Source organism: Maniola hyperantus, chromosome 27 (genome assembly GCF_902806685.2).
Source record: "Maniola hyperantus chromosome 27, iAphHyp1.2, whole genome shotgun sequence".
NCBI classification, from domain to species: domain Eukaryota; kingdom Metazoa; phylum Arthropoda; class Insecta; order Lepidoptera; family Nymphalidae; genus Maniola; species Maniola hyperantus.
The window spans coordinates 3,794,439-3,810,753 of record NC_048562.1 but is presented as its reverse complement, the minus strand read 5'-3'; the positions used below and the strand labels follow the sequence as shown (position 1 = coordinate 3,810,753).

Below are 16,315 nucleotides of genomic sequence, written 5' to 3'. Positions count from 1 at the left end.
TCAAAGAATAAGGTGACAGTTTTGGTTTTAACACTGCAATCTTCTATATATTATATACTAGCGACCCGCCCCGGCTTCGCATAGGTGCAATGTATATACTAATGTAGATACATGTATGCTATTGCGGACTTTTTTTTAGAACTTTATAAGAGAAACAATTTCACCATACATTGATTTCGTGTAACTTTGACCATTTAGACAGCGCTTTCAGATCATTTTGGATTTTTTCCGACCTATTTCACATTGTTTCAATTTCCCTAGGGATCTCTAATTTTTTGAGAATTTAACCATACCTATAAACCTTTCTCTTGAATCACTCTATCTATTGGTGAAAACCGCATTAAAATCCGTTGCGTAAGTAGTTTAAAAGATCTACGCGGTCATACATACTCGTACATACAGACATACAGACGCAGGAAGCGACTTTATTTTATACTATGTAGAGAAAAGGAAAAGGTGACTGACTGACTGATCTATCAACGCACAGCTCAATACCAGTTATTACTATATTACCTATGGCTCAAACCACTGGACGGATCGGGATGAAAGTTGGCACGCAGATAGCTATTATGACATACTTAGACATCCGTTAAAAAATATCCTAAAGGGGTGAAATAGAGGTTTGAAATTTATGTAGTCCACGCGGACGAAGTCGCAAGCACAAGTTAGTTATAAATAAATACTTTGAGTTTGAGTTTGTGCTAAATGTGTTTGAAGAATTTGCATTTGACTACGATGTCACAAGTCTTTATAGCCTTACATCTCACCTGATGGTGAGTAACACTCATATTGCAGTACCTGTAAGATAAATGACGCGCTAAACTTCAATAGTCCTATTGTAAAAGGAAATAAAACGAAACATAAAACAACGGCAAAAGACGGGTTAAAATCACAAGCATTATAAACAGTTCGTATTGTTATCTACGTACAGTCAGTTTTAACTGTATTTTACAACCTTTTGTTTAGTTAACATCCTTTCACGTAACGGGTTAGGTACAAACAAACAAACATTTTATTACTCTATTATTTAACTGTTAGAGAAAGTGTTCGAAACTTCTTTTGAAATATTTTAGTTGCCGAAAACACTTTGTTTGTAGAAATGGTATTTTTGGAAGGTTTACATTTTTTAGGGTTCCTTACCCACAGGACCCTATTACTAAGACCCCGTCCGTCCATCTGTCTGTCTGTCAGCGGGCTGTAGGTATCTCGTGAAACATAATAAGAGACCTGACATAGAATATCTATATTGTATTTCTATTGCCACTATAACAAAAAATAATAAACATTTCAAAATTACCGGGATGAAAAAAAACCGGCCAAGTGCGAGTCAGACTCGCGCACTGAGGGTTCCGTAATACAATCGTATTTTATCGACATTTTGCACGATAAATCAAAAACTAGTATGCCTAAAAATAAATAAAAGGTAAAGCCCTTTCATATGATACCCCACTTGGTATAGCAATCTTACTTTGAAAGTCGTAAATAGCAATATTTGTTCATGAACACATTTTAATTTTTTTTGTGTGATGTAACCACAAATACGGTTTTCAGATTATTCCCCTAATGTATGCTATAAGACCTACCTACCTGCCAAATTTCATGATTCTAGGTCAACGGGAAGTACCCTGTAGGTTTCTTGACAGACCGACAGACAGACAGACAGACAACAAAGTGATCCTATAAGGGTTCCGTTTTTCCTTTTGAGGCACGGAATCCTTCAAAAGTGTCATTTCTTGTGGATGGTACGGAACCATTCCTGTGCGAGTTCAATTGACACTTGACCGATTTTTTTTGTATGACTTTCACATTAAAGGCAATTAGGAAAAAAGTATTTTTGTTTATCAGTAGGTATACGTTGTTAGTCAGCGTTAAGGGATGTTTTTACCCGATTACAGCGAAGCGAAGGCTGTGATATGACGTCCACCTCCGGAGGTCGAGGGTTCGATCCCGAGCACGCACCTCTAACTTTTCGGTAAGTAATTAAAATTTAAATATCACTTGCTTTAACGGTGAAGGAAAACATCATGATGAACCTGCATGCCTGAGAGTTCTCCATAATGTTCTCAAAGGTATGTGAAGTCTTCCAACTTGCACTTGGCCCGCGTGGTAGACTATGGCTAAACCCTTCTCACTCTCACTCTACCTACAAAATTTTATGATTCTAGGTCAACGGGAAGTACTCTGTAGGTTTTTTGACAGACCGACAGACAGACAGCAAAGTGATCCTATAAGGGTTCCGTTTTTCCTTTTGAGGTACGGAACCCTAAAAAAACGTGCTCTATAGAAAAGCACATATCAAGTGTAGTACCTACCTTAACTAGAACATATGGTAGGTAGGCAACGCCTTTGCGTGCATAGCGAGCTACTACATACTCATTACTCAGTGGATAAATCTGAGCCGCCCATTCTCACGATATTCGATTCCGCACGTGATAGCTTTTCGGAATAATTTGCCAGGCTTGCGTAAACCGATCGCAACTCGCAAGATGTATTTGAAAATATCTGCCAATTAGGGTTGCCAAAGGGAAGCTGTGATAGCCTAGTGGTTAGAACGTCCGCCTTCTAATCGGAGGTCGGGGGTTCGATCCCGGGCACGCACCTCTAACTTTTCGGAGCTATGTGCGTTTTAATTAATTAAATATCACTTGCTTTACCGGTGAAGGAAAACATCGTGAGGAAACCTGCATGTCGAAGAGATCTCCATAATGTTATCAAAGGTGTGTGAAGTCTACTAATCCGCACATGGCCAGCGTGGTAGACTATGGCCAAACCCCTCTCACTCTGAGAGGAGACCCGTGCTCTGTCTCTGATGCCTACGTCATTATAGCTATCTGCATGCCAAATTTCAGCTCGATCCGTCCAGTTGTTTGAGTTGTGCGTTGATAGAATCAGTCAGTCAGGCAGCCAGTCAGTCAGTCACCTTTTCGTTTTATATTTATTTAGATAGATGAAGTTTGAACGAGACAACCCTAAGGTAAAATGGTAAGCTATTTTGAAATCATTTCAAGGTGATAATTTGTCATATCGAATCTGTATGGGATTAAAGAAATCTACGTTATTTCTACGTGATATAAGGTAATAAGTACTTAGGTACTTCTTCTGGGTAACCAGGTTTCCATCTAGACGGCATAATTGATGCCTGCGACTTCGTCCGCGTGGATATCAATGTTAAAAAAAATCTCGCGGGAACCATGGATTTTTACGGAATAAAAAGTAGCATAATTATGTATAATCTATTTTCATTCCAAGATTTAGCTAAATTAATCCAATAGATTTTGCGTGAAAGAGTAATAAACACACACACGCAAACGCACACACACACTCAACATACACACTTATACACACACACACACACAAATACGTAAAAACTTTCGCCTTTAACTTTCGAAACTTTGAACTTTTGGATTTTGAAACTGTCGATTATAATAATTAATATTGGAGGCATCCACCAAGTAAAGACTTCATCGTTGTTAACTCGAGGACCCAACTCCTCAACTCTGATGCTGTAAGGAATTGCAATTTCTAAATTGGGTATTTGACTCCAATTTTTTTATTACTTTATTATAAACTAGGATGAAAATAATGACGTAAACTAAAAAAATAATTAAATCGATCAAATAACAAAAAAGTTATACATGCATTTAATTAATATTTCTGATTAGACAGAGATAGCGATGTAGTATTTTGACGTCACACCTTACTAATGCCATAGTAGCTTCGTGCGGTTTTATACAAATTTTCGTTTTGCGAGAAAGGGATAGAAGACCCTCCCACTCCAAAATTAAAATGCCTGTAACTTTGTAAATCTTTGTTGGATTTTAATATTTTTTTCATTTTTATCCTAGTTTGTAATAAAGTAATAATATTTATCAAATTCAATAGTAGGAAAATACCCAATTGTGGTGATTTTGAAGTCGGTTAGAAAAAGGAACGACTAAACTGACGCGATGCCGCTTGCTTTCAAATCCTGCTAACATTCCTATTTGCATTGGGATTTGAGAATGGTATGTACCTAACTTGCCAGCGGGACAGGAGTGGAGAAGGCGGGTAGAGAAGCGCGAGGGGTGCAACAGATCGACGTGATTTTTGTATGGACATAGTTAAAGACCTGGAGAGTGAGATAAGCTGCTTTTATTCCGGAAAATCAATCGCGGACGAAGTCGCGGGCATCAGCTAGTGAGCAATACGACGTAGATATCGGATCGCACTAGTGCACAAGCGCTGTAAGGGTTCCCCGAGACGGCAGAAGTTCGCACGTCCGCGGATAACCAAACACGGATAATTTCACGCTAAAAAGCGCTAAAAGCATCGTGAGCTGCTAAGCTGGCGGTACACTGAGTCAAATTGCTTTCTTATAAGTTAAGTATAAACATTTTATTATTTTCAACATCGGTACAGAATTAGCAGAATACATAGAAAAGCACTTAGTTTGTTTATAGCTTATAGGTAATATGATTTTTATAACCAGAATATCTCTATCTCCACATAGTATAAAATAAAGTCGCTTTCCGATGTCCGTGATGTTTCCGATAGGGTGAAAGAAAAGTCGTAATAAAAGATAGGTATAATCGTAAAAAATAACACATTTTTAAAATTAATTTTAAGTTTTGATTCGACGCCACAAAGGAGGATCCGTTCACGGGCGATCTCCAAAAGATCAGAATCAGTACTTACTTACCATTGTTTGAAAAACTCGTTGCACCCCCATCCTAACAATGCCGTCGGAGCTATCAATAAAGCAAACAAACAAACACGCAGGTTTTATGTTACTAATGCATTATGATGCCTCAAGTCTACCGGGAATCGAATTTATGACTTTAAAATGGATGTTGTTTTCAACAATAATATTTTTAAGACTATCGAACCGAGATTACACATGAAAACCAGCTAAGTGCGTGGCGGACTCGCTCACGAAGGGTTCAGTACTATCACAAAAGAAATAAAACTTTTTTTGTGATACATTCCACAAATTCATGTTTAGCATAATTCCCAAAAGTTTTTTTAAATATTACTAATGCCCGCGTGGAATTAGGTTTTTTAAAAATCCCGTGGGAACTCTTTGATTTTCCGGGATAAAAACTAGCCTATGTTACTCTCCAGGTCTTTATCAATACACATGCAAATTCACGTCAACCCGTTGCACCATTGCGACGTGAATTTTCACAGAATGTATATTTTTACGGCTGCTATAACAACAAATACTTACTAAAAATGACAAAATGGCCGCCTTAAAAATTAAAAAAAATTAAAAAGTGTTATTTCTTGTACGATGGTACGGAATCCTTCGTGTGCGAGCCCGACTCGCACTTGACTGATTTTATATCACCTTTTGACCTCATTGAAAAATAATCTGCAACGATTTTGCATTAAACTCGTTTTTACATTGATTCTGATTTAATTATTTGGCAATAGCATTTGTTAGAATTTTCTACCTGGTCTCTTTGTTGTGTAATTTTTTCTTGATTTTATGATTTTTTCTGTAAATTTTTTGTATCAATGGATACCTAACGAAACGTAGATGTTTTTAAAATAATCCGCAGGATAGGTGCCATAGTAATTTTTACAGAAAATTTGCAAGTTATTCAAAGAATTAAATTTAAAAATCGAAAACTTGTACAGTTTTTGGGCTGTAATTTTAAAATGCTTGAAGATTTTTCTTGTTTTATAACTGTTTATTATTAACAAGGATATGTACTAGCAAGAAATAAAAAAAATCTGCTAAAAACCTTGTTCCTTTTTTTTAATAATTTTTAAAGTGGCAAACACTCCTTTACCAAGAATAAAATAAAAAATGAATAACTCGAAAACGATACACTTTTGCATAAGCACTTTAGGGGTCGTTTGATAGCTAATGTCCTGTACTATAACCCCTTAACGGGATCGTGTCCTATTTCCCTGTAACCCTGTATATTTATGTCAGTCAGTCAGGACTTTGAATTTTATATATAATATATATAGATGTAAAAGTGTGTTTGTTTGTTGGTTTGTTGGTTTGTCCTTCAATCACGTCGCAACGGCGCAACGGATTGACTTGATTTTTGCACGGGTATATTTAACGACGGGTATATTTCCCGGAAAATCATAGAGTTCCCACGGGAATTTTTTAAAACATAATTCCACGCGGACGAAGTCGCGGGCATCAGCTAGTATATGATATATCAACCGGATTGTCATACTGTCATGTTTGGTCGTTGATAATCATGTAAACAAACATGTTAGGGCGTTTTATCACTGAACCTACATATCGTACATGATGGTTACATGTTTGTTTAATTTTTCTATTATTACTATTATTTTATAACTAGTCTAGCCTTGGCTTCGCACGGGTGCAATTTAGATAACATTAATATAATTAGATAATACTAGCTGATGCCCGCGACTTCATCCGCGTGGATTTACATTTTTGGAAATCCCGCGGGAACTCTTTGATTTTTCGGGATAAAAAGTAGCCTATGTGTTAAACCAGGGTATAATATATATCGGGTAATATATATATATAAAGGATATAATCTATCTCCATTCCAAATTTTATCCAAATCCGTTCATTCGTTTTTGCGTGATTGAGTAACAAACATCCAAACATCCACACTTTCACATTTACGAGTATTAAAATAAAAATAAAAATAAAAATCTTTTTTATTCGAATAAACTTTTACAAGTACTTTCGAATAGTCGGATGCATCTACCACTGGTTCGGAATGCCTTTCCTACCGAGAAGAACCAGCAAGAAACTCGGCGGTTGCTCTTTTCAAATATTTGATATAGGTACAACAATTATGCCATGTATAAAATATTTTGTATAAGTATTTGCAGTCTTGTGCGTTGCCGGAACGAGCTGCAGGTCAATTATTAGGAAGTATGATTAATATAATTAGATAATATTAATTGAGATATGTTGTGGCCGTATGGTAATAATTAAATGCGGCAACGGTGAAAGATGTTTATTGAGAGCCGGCTTATGATCTACTCTCCCTTATGGACTAACAATAACAATAAATAAATCTTACATACTATTGTTTAAATCTTATTGCTTAACTACCTAACCTACATAATTTTGCATCACCTCTCTTTCAATCCGATGTGCAGGCAACCTACTTCGATATATTGAGGAGTTGCATTTTTATGTTACAGCTAATATGAACATGCTACGTTTAAACTGTCAATTCGTACATATTACAACTCCCCTGAAAATGTATGCGGTTACCCCTCCCCTTAAAAGAAAAAAAATGTTACACGCTACATCGAATCAGAAGAAAAGATGATGACAATCACAAAAATAAAATCTAATGCTAAATAAAATTAAATTATGTAAGGAAACATTTTTTTTAGTTACTTCCTGTGCTTAAAGTGCAATTTATCTTATCTCTTATATGGGCATACTTTCAACCTTACTTATAAATAGAAAAATCGTAATCTATTAAGTGCAGTCAAGGATTTAACTTTTACAAAAGTTTCGAAAAATCCCATCATAGGTAATAAAATAATCTCAAAATAGCATCATAGGTATTAGATATGTATAAGCTGAGGTATCGATTTCACAAATCGACTTCAAAAGATTCTATAACCTATCAAATAGTCGTCATCATAAGTATACAGCTGTCGTTTTAGCATCGTCGTAAGACCTATTATTAAGTAAACATCTCAGGTATTTATATTTCCTGGACAGTCAAAATAAATCTCTCCTAGTCTTCATCTTCCTTTCAAGTTACTTCTTCACATAATACAAATAAATAAACAAATCAACAAACGCGGCGCGTACTCTCCTAATTAATATTTAACATAACATGCTTGCGAGCATTTTTCATAACACTTATAGTCTTCATCAAACTTATTTCTTTCAATAAGTATTTCACTAACATTCAACTTTTCATAAAAATTCTAGGTCTTTCACTAACACCAGCGCGGTAGATAATGATCAAGAGTCTAGACAAATATATAGTTGAATGAGGAGGTACTAAATATGCGCAAAACATCGCGTCCAAACAAATAAATAACAATCATCTTCCTACGTCAGTATGTCTCAATCCCAAAATAAATATTGTATATTTTATACCTATAGCACTTCTACAGCCGAAGGGTGATCAAGCCTTTGGTTTGCAGAGTCCTAATTTGTCAAAGCCGGGTATAGTCTTATATCGTCAAAACTAGCGCGAAACTAGACGAAAAACGTCTGTAGGGGAAAAATTCTCCTTATTTCATATTCATTTCCTTGTATTTGCAAATTGCATCTCGAGCAAAACCATTGTCTCGTATAACAATACAAAATGTTCGGGTACGCGTGTGTCGTTGACCACGCGATGACACCGTTATAATTCTCTGAATTATTATATTTCGATTTTAACACCGAATATTTACGAAAAAAGTAAGGACCTATTCATTTATTGACTATCCATTATTATTTTAAACTATCCTACACACTATATAAAATCTTACTAATAAAGCACGAATGGAATTTATTAGTAGATAGTGGAACAAGTATTATTTGTTATAAAAAACCAATATTTACCTAACCTACGTACAAAATTAAATTAACTAGGTACCCAAGAAAAAAAATTACAATAGCTACACATTCTACCTATTTGCCCATTACGAGAGATAAATTGCACATACTTTAACTGTTAGCGACGCATTTCAATAGTCAATTTCGTGACCGCCGTGTAGTCGCCGTCGTCATCAGGACAGGTTTTGGTCATCAGGTCCGGAGGTCTGGAGTCTGCGCCTCTTCTTTACTGCATCTTAATGGGCCGGGAAAACCCTGGACTCCTCGAACTGGGCCGGGAATACCCTGGACACCTCCTAGTTTTGGCCGGGATAACCCTGGACGCACGATGATGCTGGGCCGATCAATGAAGCTTGAGATGTCTTCTGTTCATAAGCGATTCATTTTTTTTTTGGCTTATTTCTTGATGTTAGTGTTTCTTGATTTTTAATATAGGACGTGGAATTATTTTCTTCTTTTTGTTCTAATTGAGTCTTGAATCTTGATAATATTCTTTTGAAAATTGTGTAGTCTTCATCTTGATCGGTGCCCAGCCGGTGCACGCACTTAGATTAGGCATGCACCGACTGGCAAGGGTCGCCATGAGATATGTTGTGGCCGTATGGTAATAATTAAATGCGGCAACGGTGAAAGATGTTTATTGAGAGCCGGCTTATGATCTACTCTCCCTTATGGACTAACAATACTAATAAAGAAATCTTACATACTATTGTTTAAATCTTATTGCTTAACTACCTAACCTACATAATTTTGCATCACCTCTCTTTCAATCCGATGTGCAGGCAACCTACTTCGATATATTGAGGAGTTGCATTTTTATGTTACAGCTAATATGAACATGCTACGTTTAAACTGTCAATTCGTACATATTACAAAGCGGTAAACCTACATTATTATGATATTAAGTCAATTGTCATTTTAGTCATAATAAAATTAGTGACATAAAACGATTTAACGTGACACGGTCACTTGAAATAGAGCGTGATACAGTTTGGGGTGGCAACGATTTTGGAAAAATTAACAAAAATAAAAATCGGCCAAGTGCGAGTCAGGCTCACGCACAGAGGGACTACGTAGTACGATCGTATTTTTTTGACATTTTGCACGATAAATCAAAAACTATGATTCATAAAAAATAAAAATAAATAATCTGTTTTAGAATCCACAGGTGAAGCCTGAAACAAGACTGGGCCCAAAACTGGTCGGTCTCTTCTGGCATGCAGATGACGTAGGGATCCGCTAAGAAAGAATTTTTGAAAATTGGGGTGAAAGAGGGGTTTGAAATTTGTGTAGTCCACGCGTACGAATTCTAAGCTAGTTATTTCGCATAAGCTAGTTTATCTCACAAAATCAGAACTGGTGGTCGCAGTAGAAACCGTACAGGACACCCGCGGGCGGATTTGTTTCGTAATTAGATGAATGACGACAGATAGGTATAATTTTAGGCACCATTGTTTTAGGCTCATTATATTACGGCCATATTTATTTAAGGACTATACGTTTTTTATTAGATCCAAAAATACTCTTTTTTGGTACTCACTACGTACCTAATCCATACTAATTCATACTTCCATAATAATATTGTAAATGCGAAAATGTGTCTGTCTGCTAGCTTTTCACGACCCATCCGTTCAACTTTTGATGTCTGTTTACATAATATTTTATTAATTTTAATAATTGACATTTTGTAATCGCAATATTTTATTTTGTTTCGTACTCAATATCCTCCTTTAAATACTAATTATTGGTGATTTAAATTAGGTATATATTTATTGACATTATTGTACTTAATAACATTGCACGCCATACTTGGTAATACACTGTTTCCAAAAAAATATTGTAACATACACTTCACGTGTATTTTTTGCAATAAAAAATTATGATTATGATGATTATGATTATGATGAACCGATTTTCACGAAATTTGGTACCTACAGAGATAGCTTGTATCCCGGGGAAGGACATATAGGCTACTTTTTATCCCGGAAAATCAAAGAGTTCCTGCGGAATGTTTTAAAAACCTAAATCCACACGAACGAAGTCGCGGGCATCATCTAGTATTATTATAAATCCGACACTACTGTGGCTAATTCCGTTGTACACAATCTCTAAACTAAACTAAAATTGCACGTCTAAATCTATTGCTATCCTTTTCATAATGTTGCTTGCGGAAAAGGATAGCACTAGATTTAGACCTGTTAATTTAGTTTAGTTTAGAGATTGTGTACAAGAGAATCGGCCACAAATGTGTTTGTTTGTTGGTTTATCCTTCAATTGATCGACGTGAATTTTGCATGTGTATAGTTAAAGACCTGCCCCCCAATTGTGTAAGAATAACTATTTCATGGCTATCGCAATCGTCAAGAAATTCTGCCCTTTGATTGGTTGATTCGCTGTTTACATTTTTCACAGCCAATCAAAGGGCAGAATTCTTGACGATTGCGATAGCCATTAAATGGTTATTCTTACACAATTGGGGGGCTGGACAGTGACATGGCTACTTTTTATCCTGGAAAATCAGAGTTCCTATGGGATTTTTAAAAATGTCGACGAACTCGCCGGCATCAGTTATAAAAGGAGAAACTTAAAAGGATTATAAAAGGAGGACTTAAGTACATCGACGAATCCTTTTAAAAATGTAGAACCTTATTACCAAAATAGATACCTAACTAGGTACCTAGGTAAGTAAGTATACCTAACTACTTAATACCATAGTTATGACGTCATGTGAAAAAATAAGGAAAAACTATAATTATTTTAAGTTACCCAATACAATAATGCCCACACAAAGTGTAATGCCCACCTCCAGGCTAAGTAAAGTTAGCAATTCATTTATTGGAAAATATATAAGATTTTATAATAAGCTTCCAGAAGACATATTGGAGATGTCTCTCAACAAGTTCAAAGTTTTCATAAGACGTAAACTAATTGAAAAATCCTATTACAATGTAAAGGATTATTTAAATGATAAGCAAGCTTGGGAATGACTTGCTTAACGGATTGTGATAGTTCTAATAAGTTTCAATAATTTTGTAAAGTGGTGATAATAAAAAGAATAGGTACCCGGCTGAGTTTGTTGTGGGCTCTTCTCAGACCTGGGCGCGTTTGGAACCCTCGTAGCTTTAGTTTTAAGTTTGCGTAATAATTATCACCACTATATCTTAGAAATCCAACATCTGACCTTCAAAAAGAGTTATTAATTACCTATTTTGAATAAATCATTTGACTTTTGACTTTTTGACTTTTACCAATCATAACTCTATCGCTTATTATGTTAGAATATCTTAAGAGATTTTCATAATTTTCATGATACCTAAATTGACTGTAAAAAGTAAAAACCAAGTATACTAAAAAGTTCAATAATATTCATTTATTTTTATTTTATTAATGTATAAATAATAAAACAACCATAAAAAAAGAAAAAAGCTTGTCTACGTAAGTAATAGGACATTTCTAAACGAGCAGGCTTTAGGTCACGTATCCATGGTGAACCGAGTAGGTATCTACTAGGTAGGTACCTACATGGCGAGCGTGCGCCACCCTTACATACAAAGCTGCACCTTACTTTAATTAAAACATTTTGATATGAAATACACGTTCTATATAACAATTAATGCGTCTATATAACAATTACTGCAACATTTTTGTTACACAAATAACTTTTGTTCAAATTTAAATATCGAATTAATTCGATATGAGTTTATTTACTTAGGTAAGTACTAAAATAATAAGAATTAAGCTTAACTTTAGAGTGTTAAAGTACAGATTATGTTTTCTATACCGCATAATGCATTCTCTATTTAAATATTTAGCCCATATTGCTCCATAGAACCCCATAAAGCCTTTGCTTGGGCTTCGCGAGCTTAAAAGCTTGTTTGTGGCAATGCACTTTTTTAATGACGCGTCGGCTGCGTTCACATTAAACTTAAAATAAGCTAAAGCTTACCTACCTTTTTTCATACTTTTACGCACTTAAACTTAAGTTTAAATCTATATTTTAACATTTTACAATAAGTTATGGAGCTTAAGTAAGTTATTTTAATTAATAAATAGTAAAAAGCTCAAAATTAGGTCTTTCGTAATGATATAAGGCTGTTTCGGTCTCTCGTAATGGCGTCGAAAGTTCGCCGTAAGCTTGAACGCGCCGGTAGGGGGTGTGCAGTGCGGGGTGCGGAGTGCGGGCCGCATGCGTACGGACGGCCGGGGCAGCATTCCAGTAGTTCGCCCCGACGCCGCGCGGCGCTACGTTGCCTCTGTCCGCGACGCACGCTCCTATACAAAGAACGCCTCACTATTGTAAAAAATCTGTGATGTATTGATTAATTCCAACGTTTTCCAAACACAAAATACGCCGCCGGACAAAGCTGTACGCGTTTCGGACTCAAACAACAACGTTTTAAGTGATTATTCCTACCTTCCGAGCGGGCCACGTCCCATGAAATTCCGCATTTATCGATGAATAGAATCTAGTGTGTAGACCGAACATGGTGGACTGTACGGTGCGATGAGTGAAATTGTTCGTGTTGTTGTGTGAAACGGCCGTTTTATAATGTGTCCCGTTGGAAATAAAGTTAAGTGACTGAATATGGATCGGTATGCGAACACGAGAGCATAGAAAAAGTTGCTCGCGTCTTCGATCGGATAATGAGAGCTCGTGAACGATAAACATACAGAATGGTGTCCTACGCTCGTTTCGGTATGCGACAAGCTCCTTGGACCCTGCTAGTCCTCATTTTCTTCATCGAAAGCGTCATGGGGAACTACGCAAAGTCGTTCTACATCCACTGGAACACGACCAACAGTATATTCAGAATAGACAATACCGACCATGTATTCGATCTGAATAAAGGCAACGCTCAGTTCGAGTACGACCAAGTGAATATAATATGTCCAGTGTACGCTCCGGGAACTTACGAAGAGGACACGGAAAAGTATATAATTTATAACGTAAGCAAAGAAGAGTACGATACGTGTAGGATAACGAATCCTAACCCGCGCATTATAGCGATATGCGATAAGCCGCACAAACTGATGTTCTTCACGATTACCTTCAGACCGTTCACGCCTCAGCCCGGCGGGCTGGAATTCCTGCCCGGGAAAGACTACTATTTCATATCCACGTCCAGTAAAGACGACTTGCATAGACGCATTGGGGGGCGTTGTTTGAGTAATAATATGAAGCTCGTGTTTCGGGTGTGCTGTAAGCCTGAGGACCAGTCGCCGGCGCCGGTTCCTCAGCCGACACCACCGCCGCCGCCCCCACCTCCAACCACTCCTCCAACCACAACGAGCACCACAACAGTGAAACCGGTCACGAAAAAGACGCACAAGTATGATAAGACGCCGAATGAGGTTGTGAAGAGTGAGGAGCTGTCGTACTCCCGTGGGGCAGCGCTCGCCTCATCTCTCGCTTTGGCTTTGGCTGCGAGTGCCGTTTTAGCGCCGCTGGCTCGGTGAATGTGCGCTAAAGCGGCGCGGCCGCCGCGTCCCGACCTCCTGGCGAAGCCTTGTTCGGCGCACACCACACAAACACTACAGTCTCTACAATCCCTAAACTACCCAGACTCTCTGGTCTTTACGTGAATTTGTGTGCTAAAACAATGTGATGGACGCATGTCGCAAAACTAATAATTAAAAAAAAAAACTCTAGTGCTTAAATATGGTTCTTTGGAATGTTTTGTGGAGTTATGTGCTAAGTGGATTACGATTTTGGATATTTTGTAAGTACGTAGTGTGTGTCGAGTGTGATGGGGTTATCGAGATTGGTGCCGAAAAGGATTACTGATACTGACCGGTTTTTTAGAATTGTGCAAAATTCCTAGTTATTTCCAGAAAGTTCCGATGACAAATTTTTTAGTCTGTAAGGGAACTTTGTGAGCCTAATTTTACTATTGTAACTAAAGTATATCTGGCCTACTGAATAATCGAACTATTATTATTATTATTATACAAGATCGGAGCTGAAGCGGCGACTGTAGTTACGAAGTCATTAAAATATACATATATATATTATAAATATAAAAAAAACGTTAACATGTATAATGGTAATATAGGTTTCTTAAACCATTAGGAATTAAATTTTTATATTTTCACTAATGCAATGAAGGATATTTGATTAAGAATTAGGATTCAAATACTGAAATAGAAGAAATCTTATATAGCTCGAGTTAGGTAGATTTTAATTTAGTTCAAAAGACATTTTTTCGTGTTTATTTTCCATATGACCTAACGCTTAGAATTTATTTATACGGAAACAAAACTGTGACAAGTTGAGAATCTTGTCCAAAAACACTGTGATTTTGGTTTTATTTAGGGTGTAATTTTTCTCTATGCTTTCATTATGTGATATGAAATTTATTTGTATTTTAATAGTAATGCATTTAACCTCATAATATTGTTTTACTCTTGACTGATTTGAAGCTTCTACTTATATTTATTATTTTATGCATTATAATATTTAAAAGAATCACAGCTTTCAGTGACTTTCGGTCACAGACAATTTGTATTTGAGTAATTGCTCAAAACTGGCATGAAACACCTCAGATCTAGCCTTTTACTTAATTTATATTAAGCTAAACATCTCGATTAAGTACTATTAATCACTTCAAAATGATGAATTTACACTTGAAACCAGAATTTATTATATAGCCTGAATCATTGACTTAGTTGAGAAAGTCTGTACTGCCTAAAATATCCGCCCAGAACAAAATTGGCTTCAAATATTTAAACAAATTTAGATGTAATTTACTATTCCCCGTAAAGTATTAGACACATGCCAATTAAGTTCAAATTCTCTGAATCTACAGTCATGACTTCAGATCTGGATAAAACAGACATCCATAAAGATGAGTTATAAAATATGTTGAACAGATTTCAGTCATAAATTCGTTTTGTAATCTTTGATTAGAGCGTGTTTTAAACTAAAATCTGTTGACGTATACCATTTCGATTGTACACAAAATGAAAGAACTAAAAGTAATGCCATCCTTTTCATATTGTTCTCTACAGAAAAAGACGGCACGAAATTAAGGCTTGTAAATTTTGTTTATTTTGTTTTGCGTGCAGCCGATTGAACACTATAGTTTTTTTTTCACTAAGCCTGTTGAAATATATAATGTGCAAGGATTAGAGTTCTTGGCACTTCTGGTTTCATGTGTAAACATCCCACCAAGCACGAACGTGCCATGGGAGAAATATGTGAAATAACAACCGTTTCACATTACGAAATAGTCAAATAGTTAAATATAGTAGTTGAAATAGACCGGTTTTCAGTTAGACATACGCATTTAGTGGCAGTCAATATATTTTTAAAATAGTGCTTAAGAAAACATTCGGGTTTAGCACTGCATTGCACAAATTCATATATCTCAAGAAAATCGTAAACTTAATTCAATAATACGAATAAGAAAATCGTAAACTGAATTGAATAATACGATTATATAAAGTCCCTTGGACTGGATAGTAATACGGTAACTATATTTTGACAACTAGTCAAATCAGTAACTTTTTATCAAACGTCAAAACGCGCACTTAGTATGCGATATTCTATGAAATACTGGAATGTAACGTCACATCATAGTGACGTACTTTTTTTAGTTTAATCAATCATTTAAAATGGTTATTACACTTAAAACTAACAAAGGACATGGATTTTACGTATTTGGGAAGACCCTCTATTTAATAATCACTGAGAAATTATTTATTAGTAGTCAAATACCTACCCAATTTTAGACTTCGATTAAAATATGAACAAGTTAAAAGTAAAAAGGCGTTGTATGATAATGAAAACAGTGATATTGATAGGATTAATGATCA

The 16,315-nt window shown here is 36.0% G+C and overlaps 1 protein-coding gene across 1 annotated transcript; it reads left to right on the top strand.

Annotated features, from left to right (window-relative positions):
• Positions 1–12,673: 12,673 nt before the first annotated feature.
• Positions 12,674–15,966, top strand: Ephrin (ephrin). The gene has a single exon (XM_034982608.2). It carries the CDS (start codon positions 13,175–13,177, stop codon positions 13,955–13,957), a length of 783 nt encoding a protein of 260 aa, XP_034838499.1. The 5' UTR covers positions 12,674–13,174; the 3' UTR covers positions 13,958–15,966.
• Positions 15,967–16,315: the final 349 nt, after the last annotated feature.

Excerpts from the sequence above, each read along its gene's own strand:
- Ephrin (XM_034982608.2), top strand. The coding sequence starts at position 13,175 with ATGGTGTCCTACGCTCGTTTCGGTATGCGACAAGCTCCTTGGACCCTG.